General features: G+C 35.8%; 1 protein-coding gene across 1 annotated transcript; it reads right to left on the minus strand.

The window, feature by feature from the left end:
* Positions 1–941: 941 nt before the first annotated feature.
* On the minus strand, positions 942–18,489 carry LOC134855971 (uncharacterized; the record flags this gene model as incomplete). Its single annotated transcript, XM_063872338.1, is given in 4 exon segments — positions 942–1,226; positions 8,132–8,308; positions 16,899–17,027; positions 18,173–18,489. Coding segments are annotated over 4 exon segments (908 nt in total), but the record flags the coding sequence as incomplete, so codon positions are not given.
* Between the last annotated feature and the right edge of the window lie 1,657 nt (positions 18,490–20,146).

Here is a 20,146-nt window from a genome sequence, read left to right on the forward strand (position 1 = left end):
TGTGCAGGCTGAAGTCGTATCATTGAACTTCCGATCTCCGCTGGGACAAAACTGAACCAATTGAATGAAGTGTAGATAGTACTGAGTTCCTGGATAGAGCCCATCAATTTCAGTGGGGCCACTAAGGTGTAAATCCAGCGTTTTGTTCATTATTGGATTGGTAAGCGATGAGCTGGAAGAGACAATTACCAAACTTTCCCAGCTGTAGTAGTAAAAACTGATGAAGTTGATTGATATCGTCCAGCGGCTTTTTGCCTCGATTTGATGTAATACAACGGGTTGGCCTAGAAAAAGTTTGAAACCATGAAATTAATTTACCTGGGACATTTCTGAGGGCTCTCAGATTTAATGTAAATTCCCAGGTCCAGTCATCTTGAAAAATCTTGCCAAGATCCCGAAGATTCTTGAAGATTTATCAAAGATAGCCAAGAAAAGTTAAAACCATTCCGGCTTTCTCCAAGGTACCTAAGCGTCTAAACTACGTGAATACCACCTCAAAAACAAGTACGATCGCTCCGGCAGCTCAACGGAGGATTTTGGTTTTTCGTGCAATTTTGAAAAGATCTTCAAGATTCTTCAAGATTTTTAGAGATATCAAAGAAAAGTTCCTTAACTTTTTCGAAAAAAAATTGTAGCAAGTTAATGAGCAAACACTTAGTCAAGCTTCTTCGAAATTATTAGTCTAATTTTTAAGTGTTTTACAATTGAGTTTTCAAATCGAGAGCTCTGGACAGTTTTTAAATTTTTTTTTCAGAAAATTTTAGATTAATCTTCAAAAAGAAGGCCGATAGATTTTTTTAAAATCTTGGAAATTCCTGAATGTAAAATTGCCAATTTTCCTTGCAAATCGTCAAAAGACTTTTAAAAATCCTTGCTATATTTGTTTTCTTTTCTTCGAGATTCAAACTAAGTTGTGATTTTTTCAAAATGATGAATCGTACTTGTGCAGGCTGAAGTCGTATCATTGAACTTCCGATCTCCGCTGGGACAAAACTGAACCAATTGAATGAAGTGTAGATAGTACTGAGTTCCTGGATAGAGCCCATCAATTTCAGTGGGGCCACTAAGGTGTAAATCCAGCGTTTTGTTCATTATTGGATTGGTAAGCGATGAGCTGGAAGAGACAATTACCAAACTTTCCCAGCTGTAGTAGTAAAAACTGATGAAGTTGATTGATATCGTCCAGCGGCTTTTTGCCTCGATTTGATGTAATACAACGGGTTGGCCTAGAAAAAGTTTGAAACCATGAAATTAATTTACCTGGGACATTTCTGAGGGCTCTCAGATTTAATGTAAATTCCCAGGTCCAGTCATCTTGAAAAATCTTGCCAAGATCCCGAAGATTCTTGAAGATTTATCAAAGATAGCCAAGAAAAGTTAAAACCATTCCGGCTTTCTCCAAGGTACCTAAGCGTCTAAACTACGTGAATACCACCTCAAAAACAAGTACGATCGCTCCGGCAGCTCAACGGAGGATTTTGGTTTTTCGTGCAATTTTGAAAAGATCTTCAAGATTCTTCAAGATTTTTAGAGATATCAAAGAAAAGTTCCTTAATTTTTTCGAAAAAAAATTGTAGCAAGTTAATGAGCAAACACTTAGTCAAGCTTCTTCGAAATTATTAGTCTAATTTTTAAGTGTTTTACAATTGAGTTTTCAAATCGAGAGCTCTGGACAGTTTTTAAATTTTTTTTTCAGAAAATTTTAGATTAATCTTCAAAAAGAAGGCCGATAGATTTTTTTAAAATCTTGGAAATTCCTGAATGTAAAATTGCCAATTTTCCTTGCAAATCGTCAAAAGACTTTTAAAAATTCTTGCTATATTTGTTTTCTTTTCTTCGAGATTCTCTGAATTTTCTTGAAGAATCTTTGATATATTCCAAGATTCTTTGGCAAGAACTTGCCCGGACAGCCAAGGTTTTCTTTAAGATTTAACCAAGATTCTTCAAGATTTTTGAAAAAAATCTAAGATTGATGGACTTGGGTGTACTGTAAAATTGAGTGTGATGACGGGAAAAAAGATACCATGACATGACTGTGCAAAAAGAGCCACGAATAAAACTTAAACTGCCTCATTGATGTCGTATAAACCATCAAAAACAGTTCTTTCAAATCATTGATTCTAATTTAAACTATATTAAAATGTTCGTCGTAGTCATTAAAATCAACTTTGAGGAAAAGAGCGGAATATTTATTCGTCAGTGGGGTGGTTGTTTTTTATTCAGTCAAACGTTTTTATACATAGTTTCTGGAGCCTAATTTCAAAAAGATATTTCACCTCTTATTATTCGGTGGTATATAAACCATCCGAAGAGAAAAACCAGCGCCTTATAAACCAGCCGACAACACTTAATTGTTATGTAATAGCCCGCACTCAGTAAAAAGAGAAAGTAATCGATTATATGATAATTATAATCATACTTTCAGCAAAATTATAATTAAATAAAAGCGCCAATTTTAAATGTTTGAACGATTTATAAACCATTATAAAGATTACATTTGTGGTGACATTTTGAAAAATTATAATCAAATAAAAATAGTTATAAATTTTCCAAAAATTTTTTATAATCTCTTCTAATCTATTATACCAGATTATAATCCCTTTCTCTATCAAAAAATTATCTCACTAAAAATCAATTATAATGGATTAAAATTTAACTCTTCTGCATGAAAACACTATAGAGGTCCGAGGGCTTTCTCGAGGGATCAACAAAAATTCAAAAATCGTGTCGACCTTTTTTTTAAAGTCGATCAAATTGATTTACGGAGCTCTGTCAAAGCACCAAAGAGAAATTGTTTTGGCCAAAATGTTTGCGCCGCAGGCAACATTTTGAGAAAAAACCCGCCAAAAAAGACTTTTTAGGCGTTTTTTGATAAACTTTATCAAAAAATCGCGTTTTTTTGGCGCGCTCCCCTCAAAATTAGTGTATATTGGCGCCAAGGGCGACTTCAGAAATATTCTAAGGTTACACACCAAAAATTGATATCTGCGGGTCGGCAGGGGATCGAATATCCAAGGAGAGACGCCCCCTCCCCCTAAATCCGACCCTAGCTAAAAGTACAATTTTACAGTTTGTTTAAGTTCGGTAGCCATCTCAAAATCAAAAAAAAAAAACAGAAATAAAACAAAATGAAGCAATGACGTTTGTTAAAAAATAATGGATTCTAATCCGTTATAATAAAAAATATTTCAATTAAACTTGAAAAAAAACTTTCGAAAAATAATTGATTAAAATGTGTTTGATTGGTTGGAAAAATGGTAACATTATAATCCAGTTTTAACCAATTATACGCCATTCTTTTTGGAATTTATGGATACTAACTATAAAAACACCACATCATAATCTACTTTTTTTCTTTTTACTGAGAGCAAGAGTTTTGATTAAAATTTGATAATTGATTACGCAAATTTGTTTATACAAGTTTGATTCATTTGACGTAGATTTTTGGTTGGATCATACTTCAGCTGGTTTACTTAAACTCGATAATTTTTCGTACAGATGGGAGTTTGAAAATTGCTATTTTGGGGTAATTGGATATTTTGCGTAATTGATCTTAAAGGCTTGATAGTTGCTCTTATTATTATGTTGCAAGAGACTTATCGCATCTCTCTCTAGTTTAGATTAGCGTGTGGGGGATAAGTAGGAGAAAAAATTTAAAAAATCATTTCGGTTTTCTCGCAAATAAATCGTCAACTTTTGAACTGATTTTTTTAATGGATCTAAAAATGGTGTAGGAACATTTATGGCTTCGCCCTGATATACGGCATGGCGACAACTCGTCGCAAGTGACTACTCGTAGAATTTGTAGAAAGCGACTATTTGCAGCACGCGATGACTCGTGGCAAGCGACAATTAGTAGTGGTAAAAGCTTTGATCAGATCAAAAAAATTAAGATTAAACTAATAAATTAAAGAACGAAGCAAATAAAATCAAAATTGACTTGAGGCCTTTAAATTGTTTAAAAATATTATTTTTGCTTTAATGTTTAAGCAGTTCGACTAATCTGTTTCGGTTTTTTTGTGTTTTGCCACCTGGGCGGCACTTTCTCCGGCATTTACTTTCATCAATTTATTCTCCGACATAATTCGTTCTTTTCTCAGGAATTTGATGAATTTTTAAATGATAGGGAAAGCACGTAATCCAGTAAGAGGGAAAAATCACATTTTTCGGAAACTTTAGAACATAAAACTGCCATGCCGAGTTCGAAGTAAAGCTCAGGTATTAGTGCCAGAGAAATAACTGACTTTCAAGGCATGGGCGTTTTTTTATTGGTAAACTAGTGCTAATCCGATCTCATAAAAATTGCCCCAATTGGCCTGAGCAAAAACAAAGAAGCAACGTTTTATAGTTACTCCCTTGAACACCTTTTGAGTGGCCTTAATTGAAGCCATATCAAAATCTACCACAATCTGTGAGGGATCAAGTCCTCGATTGTTTTTTTTTTCAGTTGTCCGTAGGCCCGGTTATATTGCTCTTCACTTTTGCTTTGAAGCAGAAAGAAGACTAATGGAGCAGTTTGATCATTAACCACCGCATGAATTGTGAACGTTTGATAAAATAACGCGCTGTGGTATTTCAGATATGGTGCTTAATTATGAAATTTATTGGCTCGCTTGATTTTAATCCCCCACAACCCTAATTCGCGTCGTTTGGTAATTACCCGAATCAGCCATTAATCGTTCTGCAATTTTCCGCTTGCAACGAATTGACACTTGGTGCGAATTGTCGCCTTTTGAAAATGCTGCGAAACGTCGTTTGTGACCAAACGTCCCTTGCGAAGAATTGTCTCCTCACGCTGATAAACGAGTAGTCGTTTATAATTCTAAACCACAAAGCGTTGGCATTTCAAAAAAGCATAAGTTCAGCCAATAAAACTCAAATGAATTCACAACTTCAATACGGCGCCAAATTGTTACAGCACAAAAACTGCGGGATCGACCAATCATGGAACCCGCTGATCTTTTTAATAGCGTGAAAATTAGAAACAGGTGGCATGCCGCAATTTCCGCATCTGACGTGGAATTAAACTAGAAATAGTTTCATGCAAAAAAGGAAACTTGCGGTTTGTTGTGGAATACAATTACTGGCAAATTTTGTTGCTGAATCCGCAAATTGACCATTTTGAATTTAATCCCGTATTCCACCAATTCTCTGAAAAATTTTTTTGTTTAACAGGTTGGAAGGCTAATAGTTCAACAGAAACTTTGGCAACTAGAACAGCCTTTTCCGACCACACTAAAATTATCATAAATGTTTGTGAGTGGTTTGATGTGGCAACTATACGAATGCGAAGAACGTTTGTGAATTAGACATACTTGACAACAGATGTCTTCAATAAACTTTTAAAAAACAAAAAAATTGAAGAAAAAAAACAGCAAAAATTTTTATTGCCAAAAATTACTAAAATAAGCTTCCAAATTTAATTTAGATAGTTCAAAAATAGACTACATTTTTTTAATACTTGAAAAAAAAATTGGTCTCTAAAAAGCCTACCCGCTGAAAGTCAGACTAAAACTCCTAGTTTTTGTCGATATTGGGACACTTGTTTGAAAAAATTTACAGTTGCTTGAATCACGACCGGAATGGCTTTCATATGATATATCATCCTATTCATGCTGATGGTTAATTGCTTTATCTGGTTATGCATGGAGAACAAAAAATTAAATCACAAGCCCAGATAATAGAGTGCAAAATTAGTATGGGGACAAAAGTTACTAAGCAAAAACAATGCCGAAAGTGTCTGAGCAAAAACTTATCATGCCAAAAAACTTCAAAAACCAAAAAAATTTTCGCTCATCATACTGGCCATGAAAACAAAACTTGAAGTTTCTCTACTGAACATCTACTCGACTTTTTGCTGATAAACCCTTTCGATCAGCAAGGGTTTTATAATCAGCTACTTGAATTTTTCCCGTAAGCAACTGTTTTAACAGGACTCATCTGCTAGACTCATAAATCTAATGAGTTTTTTGTTGCAGCAGACATTTTTCGAGCACGCTGTTAGCATTTTAAAGAACTGGCTTTTTAAATTTTACTTTTAATTTGATAAAAATTGTAACCAACTCGGATTTTTGAAATCTCCTTTAACTTTTCTCCTTTTTGTGTTTTTCTTAGAATGAAAACAATTGAAACATTTCAACACATCTCAACAGGAAATTTTTGCCTCAATAGATGGGGGAAAAATTTTTTGTGAAAGTGTGTGTGTTCTGAAAGGAAAGACTTAAAAATTGTTTGAAGTTTTTTTCAAAAAAGGAATAAAGTGGCGATCACTGATTGCAAATCTTTACGCAAATCTAAAATTGAGCTACAATGCCCAAAAAGAAAAAAATTGGAAAATAAGTTTTTTCTTGAATGCATAAGTTTATCTTGAAAATAACAGCTTGCTCAAAGAGTTTGTCTTTAAGGCGGAAACTAGGAAAAGGAGTAAGTAAATCAGGTATTTGTACCCTAAAATTTGCAGCACGATTATCTAAAAGCAATCAGCAGACGGATCCGAAGAAAAAATTATTGCCATGAGTAGTGAGCTGCTCTCAAAAAACTGAGCAAAAAAAGTCTTGAAAGGACGGCTAAATCGTGCCCAAAACATTTGCTCTAATTTTCCAACTTAGGCGCGTACTTGAAATTGTAGGCATTTATATGACAGCGAACTATATGCATAAGAAATTCATTTTGTTCAGTGAACAGTGGAGACGGTTCAAACCTGTCCAAAAATTCATTTAATAGTAGTAACGAATCCTTTCTTCCAAGAAATGAGCCCCAAAATAGGCGATGTCCCAAAAAAATGTCTGGGGGTATTTTGCTCAAAAATTTGTAGATAAAACACTGGAAAACAACAAAAATTTTCAATTTTCACTGATGTGACTGAACCGAAGCAGATGTTTGCCCTTAGTTGATCCTCATGGATTCAACGAAATTCTTGATGGCAAAAAACGTTGCAAGTTATTTAAGTGAAACCATTGCATCTTTAGATGTCCAAAATCATTGCAAATTTTGGGCAATTATTGTGGGCCATTGAAACCACAGATTTTTTCTTTAAAAAAGCAAAAAGGGCTTCAAAAAGTGAAAAATAGCATAAACATAGCCAACAGACAGTTGGAAAAGAGTCAATGAACGCAAGTAAGCGAAAAAGTTTCTGACGATTCAAACAAAATCTCAATTTTCGAATTTCGAAGAACAAAATAGATGACCTAACAGCTCTTTGAATTTATAAAAAGAATAATGATATATACTATTTGATACACTTAACTCAGCTGACAAAACTGGGTCAAGGTATAAAAAAACTTCCATGGACATCTGAAAATTAAATTCCATTTTCGAAAATAGAAATCGATCACATTTTTCGTGACTTTTACACTTTTGTGTTCGATACTGGACTTTTGCTTCCTTTAAACAAAAAATGAACTGAATTTTAAAAAATCAAATATCAAACCTCGAAAAAGTAAATTTCAGCCTGAACAAATAATGAAAATTTCCTGAAAAAAAAAACAAAAACAAACTTTTCTTTAACCGAAAAAAATTCCTCGCAATGTTCATAAGAGTATAAACTATTTTCATCGATTCTTAATAGTAATCTCAAAACAAATTAATCAAAGCAAATGAAAAATCAGCCATTCGCCACCAAAAATTTTGTGCAAGTGCTTGTTTTAGAGCCATCAAAAATAAGATTGAGCTATTTGAACGAGCATCTTCTAATTCTGATTGCCCAACAGTACCATGTTACAACTTAGTAGGTCTGGATGAAGCGTGGAGAGAAATCCTTAATGAAATGAACACTTTAGAATTTTGGTAGCAGTAAACTTCGTAAAAATTGACCCTAGAATTTTTAAGGAAAAAACACATCTGACAACCGCTTTGTTTGAAACGCGGAAGTACTCATCAATTACGTTATACGGAATGCGAAAATGTATCTCAAATTTTGAAAATCAACAAAAAATGGCGTTTTCTCAAACAAATTTTGTTTTAGTAAAAAAAATACTATAAAAATATACTACGCCAAAATAAAAAAATACTACGACGAGAGAGCCGATACGTGAGCGTTTTCTAGGAACTAAGGAATTACGATACTGATGCGGAAAGTCGCTTTTATTAAACAGTCGCTCTTAAATGATTCAATCAAAAGTTGGACACTTACTGTTGCACCCAGCTGAAACGTCTAAAAGAGAACCACGGGAGAATACTGCTCCCACTGGACCACAATCTGTTAATCCAACATCTCCGCCTATTTGCAACCATACATAAATTTCATAATTCACTCCGTAAGTGAGTCCATCGAATGTGTATGCAGACTGAGATGAGTTTAATGAAATTTCTTTCAAATATTAATAGTATAGTAAAAGTGGCTAGGAAAATGACCACTTTTAACCCCCCTTTTTTCGGTGTGCCGTTGTACTAACCACTTTTAAACCCCAATAGGAGTTAAGGCTCTTTTCCAGTTCCCCTCCCCCTTTCAAATTTAATTTTGAAAAGCTTATTTAACGTTGTCCTAATGCAATGAAATTTGGCAAGGTGAACAAATCGACAACTGTGAACAGATTTGTTTTTCATACTTTACAGCGTAACATCACGCGTTTAGCCGTAATAACACGTAAATCAAACATAAAACTCGGTATTTTGAAAGGGAGAAACTGGAAAAGAGCCGGGGTTAAAGCTCCTACTTTTTCGGGCACACATGTTTTAAGGGGATTAAAATTGGTAATTTTCCAGCCATTTTATAGAAACGGGAATGGAATTAAGTTTTGGTTGGTGCATGTTTTCCGTTCTAAAGTTTGTGGGTATAGGTTTGTTTACAAGTAAAATGACGTTATATACCTATTATATGCAACCAAACTATATGGGCTCTTTTTCCTTTCCCCCCCACCTGCAAATTTTTCAATTTGAAATTACTGTTCACTTTATTCGATTGTCATGAAAATTGACATGCAGACTAATTAGGCCATGACAAACATATTTGGTATTCATAATTAACCTTGTAAAACAACTCGTTAGACTATAAAATTCATGTTTGTGTGAGGTGGGGGGGGAAGGAAAAAGAGCCACTATATGTTATTTGGAAAGCACAAGATTTTGACAGCGTATTTTAACTGTTAGCAGTAACTGTTGCTGTAGTCCAAATAATAGAATCCATCGAAATAAAATATAACAAGAAAAGGGGATGTTGAAGAAGGTGACTAAAAACATAATATGATAAAAAACCTCTTCTTTATAAGAAGAGGTGGGAATAGATGGACATTGCTGGGCTGTCCATCAGCCCCAGCAGATCAGCAGCCCTGTGCCCAATCCAACCCCCGAGGGCGACCACGTCCCTGAGTTGCTCAGTGAGGAGTTCCCACTCGGGCGACCCATGGACGAAAGTCCGGGGAAGGGGTTTCCCCTTGGCCCACTGGCGCGGTTTGGGCCAGAGCTCCTATACTACTACGGCCTCAGGATCGGGCCCAGCCTTATAACGGACGTGAATTTCTTCAATTGGATTGTTTATGAGCACTGGTCCCCCGAAAGGGACTTTTACAGTTTCGACGTATGATGGCATCTAAAACAAGCAAATAAACATTTTAAATCACAGGAAATTGTTCATTAAATTAAAATTTTTGGAACAGTATGTTTCGGAAGGTCATAATTGTGCTAAACTTTCCCTAAATTTTCCCCGACATTAAAATACGCTCATACCGAAAACACAGACAGAAGAAATTGTACTTTTAGCTGCGTGTTACTTTCAACCAGTTTAGAAATTTTGAATTTGATTTGGAAACAAAAACTTGTAAAAACAATTGATTTGTCGAATGCTACTTCTGAAACTGATTTGATTCTTGTTTGAATTTGACGCTAATCTGATTGAAAGAAAAAAAACGCAGACTGAAAATATATGTTTACTAATATGTTAAAAATATATGAAAAAGGCTGATGGTCCAATTAAATGTATATCACCGAGTTGTAGATATCAGCTGTTGGTATCTAACAGGTTACTTTTATTTCCACTGTTTTGAAATTCAGCAGGCTCAAAGAGTGTTGGAAAAAAAGAAATTAGAAAAACGTAGAGTTACCTCAACAGACTTGGAAATCATTCATGAGATTTATTTGGCTGTGAAAAAACCTATCCGGAAAATTCTGACCGTCAAAAATACTTTCTGGCTGCATGTTCTCTGTATTTCTTTTCCACGGAAAATGATTTAAGTTATGTCGTAGCTAATAAACTTTGGCCAATTGGAGGTCTTATTGGCATAGACGACTCTTCCTTGGACAAATATTTAAAAGATTCAAAAATACTACGTCTGCATGCAATTTTACATGACGCTGCAGGTTTTGTTGACGAAGTTTACAACATGGGTTCCACTTACTACTATATGTTACCCTGGAAGTGTAACAACAGTCTGATTGGTCATTTGGGCGGTATTACTTTCTGTTTTTTCGTCAAACTAAACAGACCAGAACTCTATCAATTATTAGAATGTTGAGCGAAGGATCAGTCGTGATAGATTTGAAAGGATTTCGCTATAAAAAAGTACCTTTACTGTTAAAGAATTAGCCATTACGACTTCTGAATATATCGTCTCTCTTATTTTTCTACCTCCAGTTCTTTTCAACTCAAAGTACCCAAAGCTGAACAAAAAGCGTTCAACTGGTTAACACATTACTTGCACGGAATTCACTGGGAAAGCGGAGACTATTTATATTTAAACCAAAATCAGAGTATTCAAAGTTTTGTTTTGAGAAATCCTAACGCTTTATTTTACGCCAAAGGAAAAAAGAAGGCTGAACTCCTTGCAAAGTACTTGAATTGAGAAGTTGTGAATCTTGATGAATTGGGTTGCACATGAATTGAAAAGATACATTTAAAGAATTAACCATCTTGCAGTAGACATTCACCTAATTACAACTCTAGGAGTCACTGTGCCCTGAAAAAAACGAAGATCTTTTTTGATTGGCTGACAAATGAGCAACAACGAAAGACTAGCAAAAGCGGAGACGTACCTATCTCCAAATTTAGTGTTCTTGGCTTGGATGACACCAGAGAGTAATATCAAAGTAAATTTGACCAGAACAGAACAAATCAATTGCAGAGGTCAAGCTGTGCAGCGGAAAGAACAAATTACTCTAGCAGGAGACAAATTGACTATTTGATAATTTTTTCCCAGTGATTGACCAATTCATCTTTTTTCAACGATACAAGTATTGTCAAAATGTTAGCCAACAAACGAGGAGAATGTCCTCCCAGACTAGTCGTAGTGCCCAAACGTCAACCCGGAATTCAAATGGATCTTCAAAGCAGTGACCTACCTGAGGAAGTTCAGAAACTAGTAAAAGAGAACTCTGTAAAGAAAGTTGTATTTCATGCAAAAACTGAGTATGTGACAGCCAATTATGTGGTAGGAATGCATGACATTGACAATGACATAACTAATGACTCTACAAGTTATACTCGATACGAGATTTTTTATTGTTCTGAAGTATAGATAATACATATTTTATGACAAAAACACATTTTTTTATAATTAGAAAGAACCAGATAGAGAGAAATATAAATCGAACAGCTGAAGGTCTGAATTAGCGGTTGATGAGCCTGATGCTACTATATTTACCAATTCTGCTCATGATCAAACAAATACTGAACAAAAATCTTACAGTCCCTAGATCAGAAGTAGTTTTTTTGTTTCAAATGATTTTAATTTTCATTTTACTTTTTTTCGTATCTATAAACTTTCTTGGACGCAAATAAGCTGTGAAGAAACGTCAGTTTGGTTTTCAAAATTGTCTGGTTTAGTTGGGTACGTGCTACCAAACCCAAGGATATGAATAAAACTATTGATATGTCGACAAGTTTGTTTATGGCAGTTGTAGGACCGTCAGGATCCGGAAAAACAGAGTTGATTTTCAAACTTTTGCCAAGAAGAATATTTTATCCCAAATTTGAAAAAGTGTTGATTTTTTACAAAGATATTCAACCTGTAGTTATGGACAAGTTAAACGCTCGCAGAATTCATATTGAATTTGTAAAAATTGACGGATTCGATCGTTTGAGAGACATTGAAAACATTCTGTTAGTGTTTCATGACTCATGCAAAAAAATTTACAATGATAAAGAATTCGTTAAACTAGCAACAGCAGGAAGACGAGGGGCTTAGATGTTATCTATGTTAAACATAATTTATTCCAATAAAGCCAATGGCCACGAACTATTGATTTGAACACATCTCACATCAATTTATCCAAATCACCTCGTGATATTCAGCAACTTGATCACATCGAAAGGCAACTCAATGCACCTAAATTCTTACCTCATTCGTCTGAACTGGCTACAAATGACAGCTTCGGACATCTGTTAAAAGAATTAGATCCCCGAACATCAGACTGTCTCAGATACTGTTCAAACATAATACCAACTGGTCTGTCAATTTTCTACCTACCAATAGATAAAGCAGAAGTGACACCCATCACAAATGAACGCGAAAAATTTATTTATTCTGCAGCACATGGTACAGTTGAGCCCAACTCAACTACAAGGCTTCATTAGAAAAAAACATCAAATAGTCAAATCACATCAGTTCTTTGTGAAAGCTTGCTCAATGTAGTCAACGGTAATGTGCCTGTCAGTATCCCAAACCTCAATAAATTCGAAAGAGCATACAAAATTTTAATCAATCCAAAAACGAGTCCTGAAAAAAACGAGCTGTTACACTGAGCAAACAAGGATTTTATCTAATCAGACATATACTTCATTTTTGCTTCAAGTATTTGACTGCATAGAAATGGCGGCAGAAAAATTTGTTCTATTTCCAAAGCATATGTATATCAGAGATCAACCACATGCAGCACAGATTTTGCTTGACAACTCCATCAAACACAAGAAACCGCAACTATCATACTTGAAACATTTGAGACCACTGAATGAATCAGCAAGAACAACAACAACAACAACATCAGCTAATGGTCCGACAGCAGTCATACCCCCCACCCCCGAACCACCTATCGTTGCCAAAGCAGAAAAAAATCCACAAAAACAAGCTCTCCTTCTCACTTCTCAAGATGATGATGATGATGATGATGATTATGATGATAATGATGAAGGTAACGAGATGAAAAAAAAGTGTTGAGCTTAGCGAGGCATTATCCACAGAACGTATCCTGTTACAATTACAGCTCATGGATGAACACAAACTTAAGCGAGCGAAAAAAGTTCTTGAAGTCATTAAAAAGTCAGTTAGAGTCAAAATAAACAAAGATAATGAAGAAATTTACGTTGATAAAGTGCCAATCGGTCTTAAAGCATCAGTACACTTGTATGATATACAACAACAAACTAAAAAACTTTATAACCCCGCTTTTATACTGATTTTGAGGTCACTCAAACATGATGAACGGTTGGTTATGAACAAAAATGCCAAAGTCGCGGTTCAGTCAACGGATACGGAACAAGCTCAACAGAAGCAAAGGAGCAGAGGTTCCACAAATTCCCCTTTAAAATCTACAGCCCTGTTCCTCCTTTCTCCCGAGAAACCGTCATCATCAACAAGTTCCAGCTCAAAAATCAGTAAAAGACGCAAAACCAGAAAGACTTTTGCAGACAGTGAAAGAGAACGGACAGCGCAAAAAAACCAAACGAAAAGAAGGAGCAGCAGAAGAAGAAGACTCCGAGTCGTACGAAACGCCCGATAACGATTCAGATTCTGCAACGACAGAGAAGAAGAAGACAAAAACAAAAAAATGACAAGATTACACCAGCTGAAGAAAAAATATTGAAAACTAGGTCCAGCATTGTTTGGCAGTGTACAGAATTTAAAAGTGGCCTTAATTTACAGGTTTAAATTCAAAAATTTCACAAGTAAGAAGAAACGTTTTTTACATATAGAGATAGCATATACAAATTATCGAACAGTTCGTCCCAAAACACCACGCACGCCTCAAAGTGATAAATTATGACAAAGACGAAATATGGTCAATCGACCTGGCTTATGTTGATTAACTTGCAGATTACAACAAAAACATTGAGTATCTTACGGTTGCAGTGGATTGCATGTCCCGCTTTCTACGTGTGCAGCCATTGAAATCAATGTGACATTCGACCAGAATGGACGAAAATGCAATTTCGAAGTAGTAGTCGCTGATCTAGAGAGTTGACAGTTATAGAAGTTTAGCAACGTTATTTGAACGATTAGACGAATCGTGAAGGTCAGAAGACTCTGGACTTTTTAAATTTTAAAAATTCGATTTGTGACGTCACATTTTCGAGAAATGTTGAAACAGCCATTTTTAGAAGAAAATCAGAAAAAACACAACATTGATAGTTGCGATAGAAATAACGACGAGAAATAAAGATAGACAACAGAGAATTATCAGAGACCGCTCCGAAATGTGACGATTGTGTGGCTACAATCGTTACAGAGCAGTTCACGCAAACGGTGAAGGGTGGTGGAACAGTGAGTCCAGCTTTCCGGAAAGGAAATAAGAGTGTTATTTCCCCGGATTCAGGAATCTGTAGTTGTCTCGAGACCTGAACTTAAACTGTATTATTAGAATTTTTAGCTTCCTGGGCATGCCCTGAGTTGAATTTAATTAAAATCCAGATTCATTTTCAGATAATGAGAAGCTAGGAGTTGAGGGAAAAGGTTGATCCATTTTTGATGCAGATGATGATTTTTATCTACTGAACAAAACACTAGTAATATAATAAATAGTAGTAGCCCTGTTTTTAGGAGTGACCTCGTGGTGTGGGAATACTGAGACCCAGCCATGAGCTCACTATTTTTGCTTGATTTGAGCGTTCTGGTCGGGTCGAAGCCGGAGAACAGTGACGTTTTTGTCGAACCGATGTTAGGAAGACCACTAAAAGAACTGGCTTTGGTAGAGACCGTGAAAAGCATGTAGAGCTTTGTTTAGACGCTGGCCTGTCGTTTTATAGCTTAGATTTATTTTCCGTCGATTTGTAGTTCCGGGCGAATGTTACACAAAGTTGGCCATCTCAACTGCGAGAGCATTCAAAGAAATGACAAAAACAAAACAGCCAAAAAAAGTCTGAGTAGATAAAGGCACAGAGTTCAAGGAGTCATTCAGAACTTTATGTGAGGAAAATGACATCGAAACATATACAACAGAGAGTGAAAAAAAATCCGCTTTCGCGGAGAGGAACATTCTATAACTAAAGGGTTTGATTTATAAGTATTTGGAGGACAATTGGACCTACTCATACATCGATAAGCTTCAAGATTTTGTCAACACAATTAACTCGAGAACAAAACGCGTTACCAAAATTGCCCCGATTGAAGTTACCAAAAAGGACGTTCGACGTCTCATTTCGTTAATAGTGGAACAATTGCAGAAACTAGTACGCCAACCAAAGCTCTACGTTGGTGATTTTGTTAGAATAAAAATTTTACATGTTCCAGTTCCATTACAACATAATCAAGAAAAATTTCGACGCAACTCTTTTATGTTCGGACACTGATTCGTTTCTGTATGAAATCCGTAGCAAAGACCTCCACAATGAAATTGAGAAAAACCATGAACTGCGAAATCATTTTGACTTTTCAAATCAACCAGCCACCCACCCCCTCTACACCAACGAGAATTTGCGCGTTACCCCCAAACTCAAGGACGAGTTTGCTGGGGAGATCATACAGGAGTACGTCAGACTAAAGCCCAAACTGTACAGCTATATTTCTCCCAGTAAGTTTCTTTATTTTTCTTTCAGTTTGCAGTTACCATTTTAGAAAAGCGCAACAAAAACAAATCATAAGATTATGTAGTCAGGGGTGGGGGGAAGGGAGGTATTTATGTGGAAACAGGAAAAAAACTGTTAAAAATTTGAAGTAAAGGATTGTATTTTCTTTTTAACCTCTCATAAGAAAAGCGCCAAAGGCTATTCAAAATATACGACAAGGGAGCAAACCCATAATGAAAACAAACAAATTTTGACTTAATGTTCAGTGGTCCGTTCGGAAAATGTGAGGGTAAATTCCTGTAATCACAATTTACAAACCATAATAACGAACAAAGTTTCCCTGAGCGCATTTGACAATAAGCGCTATATATATGCAGACAGAGTAACTACTAGTCCTTTCGGATATAAACGTTTGCGCGAGGATATGTTCATAAGAGAAATTGGGCGCAACATGGACTGGGGCGAATACGACGTAGACGTCACTCTCACCGATAACGGAAGGGAGGATTTGGCTGAAGCTATAGAAGCGCAGGGGGGCTATTACATGTATCTTTTTACGCCACCAGATATGGGTTTCAACCAACCCACATACGCTGATCAAGAGTTAGAACAGGATTTGGTAGATTTCGACCAGCTAAGTGGGCAAACAGAGTCAGAACCAGCGGCGTACAACTGCCCCTATTTGGACCTTGAAGCTCGAGAAGAAAACGATCGGGAAGAAATTAGACCAACTAAACGGCGGTGCTTAAATCGACGTGCTACTATATTAGACGATTCTGACTAAGTTCTGATTATAAATGTAAATGATTGGCTTTATAGTACTTTTCATTCAGGAAAAAAAAGCTTTTCAAAATTGTTCTTTTGACCGAAAAGTGAAATAATCATTTCTAATCGCGAGGGGGTATTCAAAAAAAACAATATAAACCTACCAATATCACAGCATTTTATTTAATTCCACACGTGGCGATAAAGATTACAAAACAATCCACAATATAACGCGCGCAGTAAAGTTTGAACTGCCAAAGTCAAGGGAAAACATGCACCAACCAAAACTTAATTATATTCCCGTTTCCATAAAGTGGCTGGAAAATTACCAATTTTAACCCACCTCAAAACATGTGTGCCCGAAAAAAAAGGAGCTTTAGCCCAATTGGGGGTTAAAAGTGGTAAGTACAACGGCACACCGAAAAAAAAGGGGGGTTAAAAGTGGTCATTTCCTAGCCACTTTTACTATGCTACTAATAATAACCCCTAAAAGTTCCGTTAAAAAAACTAAAGATCTCCAGTTTCCAGTCGTCGAACAGATAAGAAGGGGTGTGCAATGTAACTGTTACACTCGTCTCATAACTCTCCCAAGTCACATTCGGTTGAGGGGGTGCTAAAATACAACCCAGGTGTTTTACACTCAGAGCACCACAAATGAAGTAGATACAAACCACACCCGAAAATGGTGAAATTAAGAATTGCATCTTTTGTTAGTCACTTGCAAATAAATATGTACTATACCGCGTAGTAATTTTGCTTAATGGTAAGTATTCCACATGTAATAATACTCCCTTAAATAGATGCGGATCCAGGATTTTCTCGAGGGGGGGGGGTATTTTCAAAAAAAAAACTTCAAAACCTTGTCGACCCCTTTTTATTAGGTCGATCAAATTGATTTTCCGAGCTCTCCCAAAGCACCAAAAAGACCTTGTTTTGGCCATTATTTTGCGCCGCAGGCAAAGTTTTGTAAAAAAAAAAAACAGGTCAAAAAAGGCGTTTATAGGCACTTTTTGTAAACACTTGATCAAAAAATCGCGTTTTTTTCGGCTCGAACTCCCCCCTCAAAATTAGTATATAATGGATCTGAAGCAGCTTTTAGAAAAAATGTTCGTCAGCCAAAAAGGGATATCTCAAAGTAGTACAAAGGGGGACCCTTTGGGTCGGCAGGTGGTCGAATCCCTGAGGGAGAAGCGCCCCCCCCCCCCCGCTTCTGCAATATAGGGTTTTCTCGGTTATAAACCCGTAAACGAAAACTTCACTGCTCAAACTTTGAAAGCGAACCGCGGATGAACAAAATTTTGCTTTCACCCCTCTAAACCAGGCTGTTATCCCGTGGCATTGACTCAAAACCTTAAAAACTACAAAACAAACGCAAAATATAAGACGCGAAACCAGGTGTCTATTCGATTGTAATGTACATAGCCGTATAAAAACGGGCATATGCTTTACATATAGCTGTATGTATAAGTTGGGATAGCGATTGAACTATTTGATGCCTTTCAACGATCTAGAAAATTTGGACAAAACTTTTTAGTCGGATAAAAAAAACAGATCTGATCAGCTAAACCAGAGCAGAGCCAAATGATTTGCTGGGAACAATTCAAATCAATTTTTTTGGCGTTTATCTTCCGTACAAAGTTGACATGTCACAGAAATATTCGATGCGGGTCGAAACAGTGTCTTTTTTGAGTGATCACACCTGATAGAAATGCGATATTTCCTCTCATCGATAAAAAAAACCTTTAATAAATAACTCACCTGTACACGCCACAAACTGTACCACTTCGCTCTCCAGTGGATCAGAGGGTGCAGTCTTGCATGGAGTAGCATAACTCCCATTTCCACCCAGGGTAGACACTACCGACACTGTGTATCTGGTTGAAGCTGTCAAATTCCGAATATAGATATCGGATGAGTAGTAATCAGATGTATTTGGATTGAAGGGCGTGTTTGGGGCAGGGTGCACTGATAACACTTTGAACTCGTCACTTCTCTCGCCTGAAGGTGATGATATAAAGGGAGGTACCATTATTAGAGTTGTGTCGTCGTAAGCAGCCAGTGCCCAACTGTAATCCATATTCGGAGGCGACGGAACTTGAACAATGGAAGACAGTCAATCACAAAATTTTACAAAACATACCTACTTTTTAAGAACAAAATTAATGTATTAGCCATTAAGAATATAAAAATCATAACAAAAAACCAATTACCCGACAAACTCTTATGATAAGTATTTTGCCTTTCAAAAGACAGGCGGGAAGTTTGAATAAATAATCAAGATCAACAAAATTCTCGAATCAATTCCGAAAAATGTATAACTTTTGAAGTATGATGAGTGCGATTGCTTTAGGTTTTGACATGAAAGTTTGGAAGAGAAATGTGTCATGCACGTGTATGTTTTGTTTCAGTGGGGTGCAATGAATTTCCATGATTATGAGATTTAGTTTTAATGTTAAGACCATAAGTCATGCAATTTTTTCTCAAAGAAACACAGGCCAAAATGACATTCTGCTGCATTTAAGGAAAACTTTGACAAAAATTTTCTGTCTGTTTTTTTTTCGGCGAGCACTCCCCAACAGTTTAGTAAAGTTAGTGCAAAAGGCGCCATTATATAACCTATAGGGTTGGTCAGAATTGTATAAATTTGAATGCCTTGTTTTCTATTAAGCCAATTTAATAATGATTGTTTCGGCAATCTAAGTAAAAAGGAAAGTGTTCTAGGTGATATAATTGGTTATCATCAGAGTCAATTGGACTGCATATTCACAATCTTATTGTGGTGATGTTTCGTTTTAAATGAGAAAGAGTTTTATAATTCGTGGTATTTCTTCAGTTGTTTTTCGTGAAAGTAGTTCTGGTGGTGTATTGCTACTACGTGTGTCTCGGCAAGGTTTTGGCCGGCTGTAAATTTTTGTGTAATTTCGGAAATTTTATTCGAATTAGTTGAAATCTATATACTTTATACTTGGGGTTAAATTTTTGTAAAAAAAAAGAAATTTATGGGCTTATGATCTGTAATTAAAACAGTTGGACGTGTTGATCCAAGGATTAAAAAATCTTTTTCTGTTCATGTATAAGTTATAGCTGTACTTTCTCTCATAAGTGTTTTAGTTTCTTTTTGTTTGTGATTTGATGTAATTGTAAAAAAGCTGCGCCAATTCCAATATTAAATGCGTCGCACAATGCATAAAACAGTTGTTTTGGATCTGGGATACTGTTTTAAATTTGTGCAGTTAGAACTGTTTAAGTTTCATCTAAATGTTTTCGTTGTTACATGGACCATTCAAAATTGTTTTGTTATGGTAATATTTTGTACAAATGTCTGAGATATACTTGCACTTTTTCAACATAATTGCTTCAGAAGTTTCACATTCCAAAGAATTCTTGTATTTTCTTTTTATTAGATGGTGGTTCAAGTTTTAAAATTGCATCTATTCTGAGGGTTTCATTGTATTTCTTCAATGATTGTCCGAGAAACTTAACACGGTTGAGAAAAAAACGTGATTAACCTGGAGCTGCTTTTATTTTTTCTTTGAATAGAATTTGGTGATATTTTCTTGTTTTGTTTGTGATTATATGAAAAACATTATTTTAACATTTGATAACAATTTTACTTAGAAGAAGTGATCTAAAAATATTACTCATGATGATGGAAAAAACTGCTGGTCTTATCAAGATGCCATAGAGTAATCTATTAAGTTCATACTGTTGGTTTCCATTGACAAATTGTGT

The sequence above is a fragment of the Symsagittifera roscoffensis genome, unplaced genomic scaffold, assembly GCF_963678635.1.
Source record: "Symsagittifera roscoffensis unplaced genomic scaffold, txSymRosc1.1 SCAFFOLD_611, whole genome shotgun sequence".
NCBI lineage: Eukaryota > Metazoa > Xenacoelomorpha > Acoela > Convolutidae > Symsagittifera > Symsagittifera roscoffensis.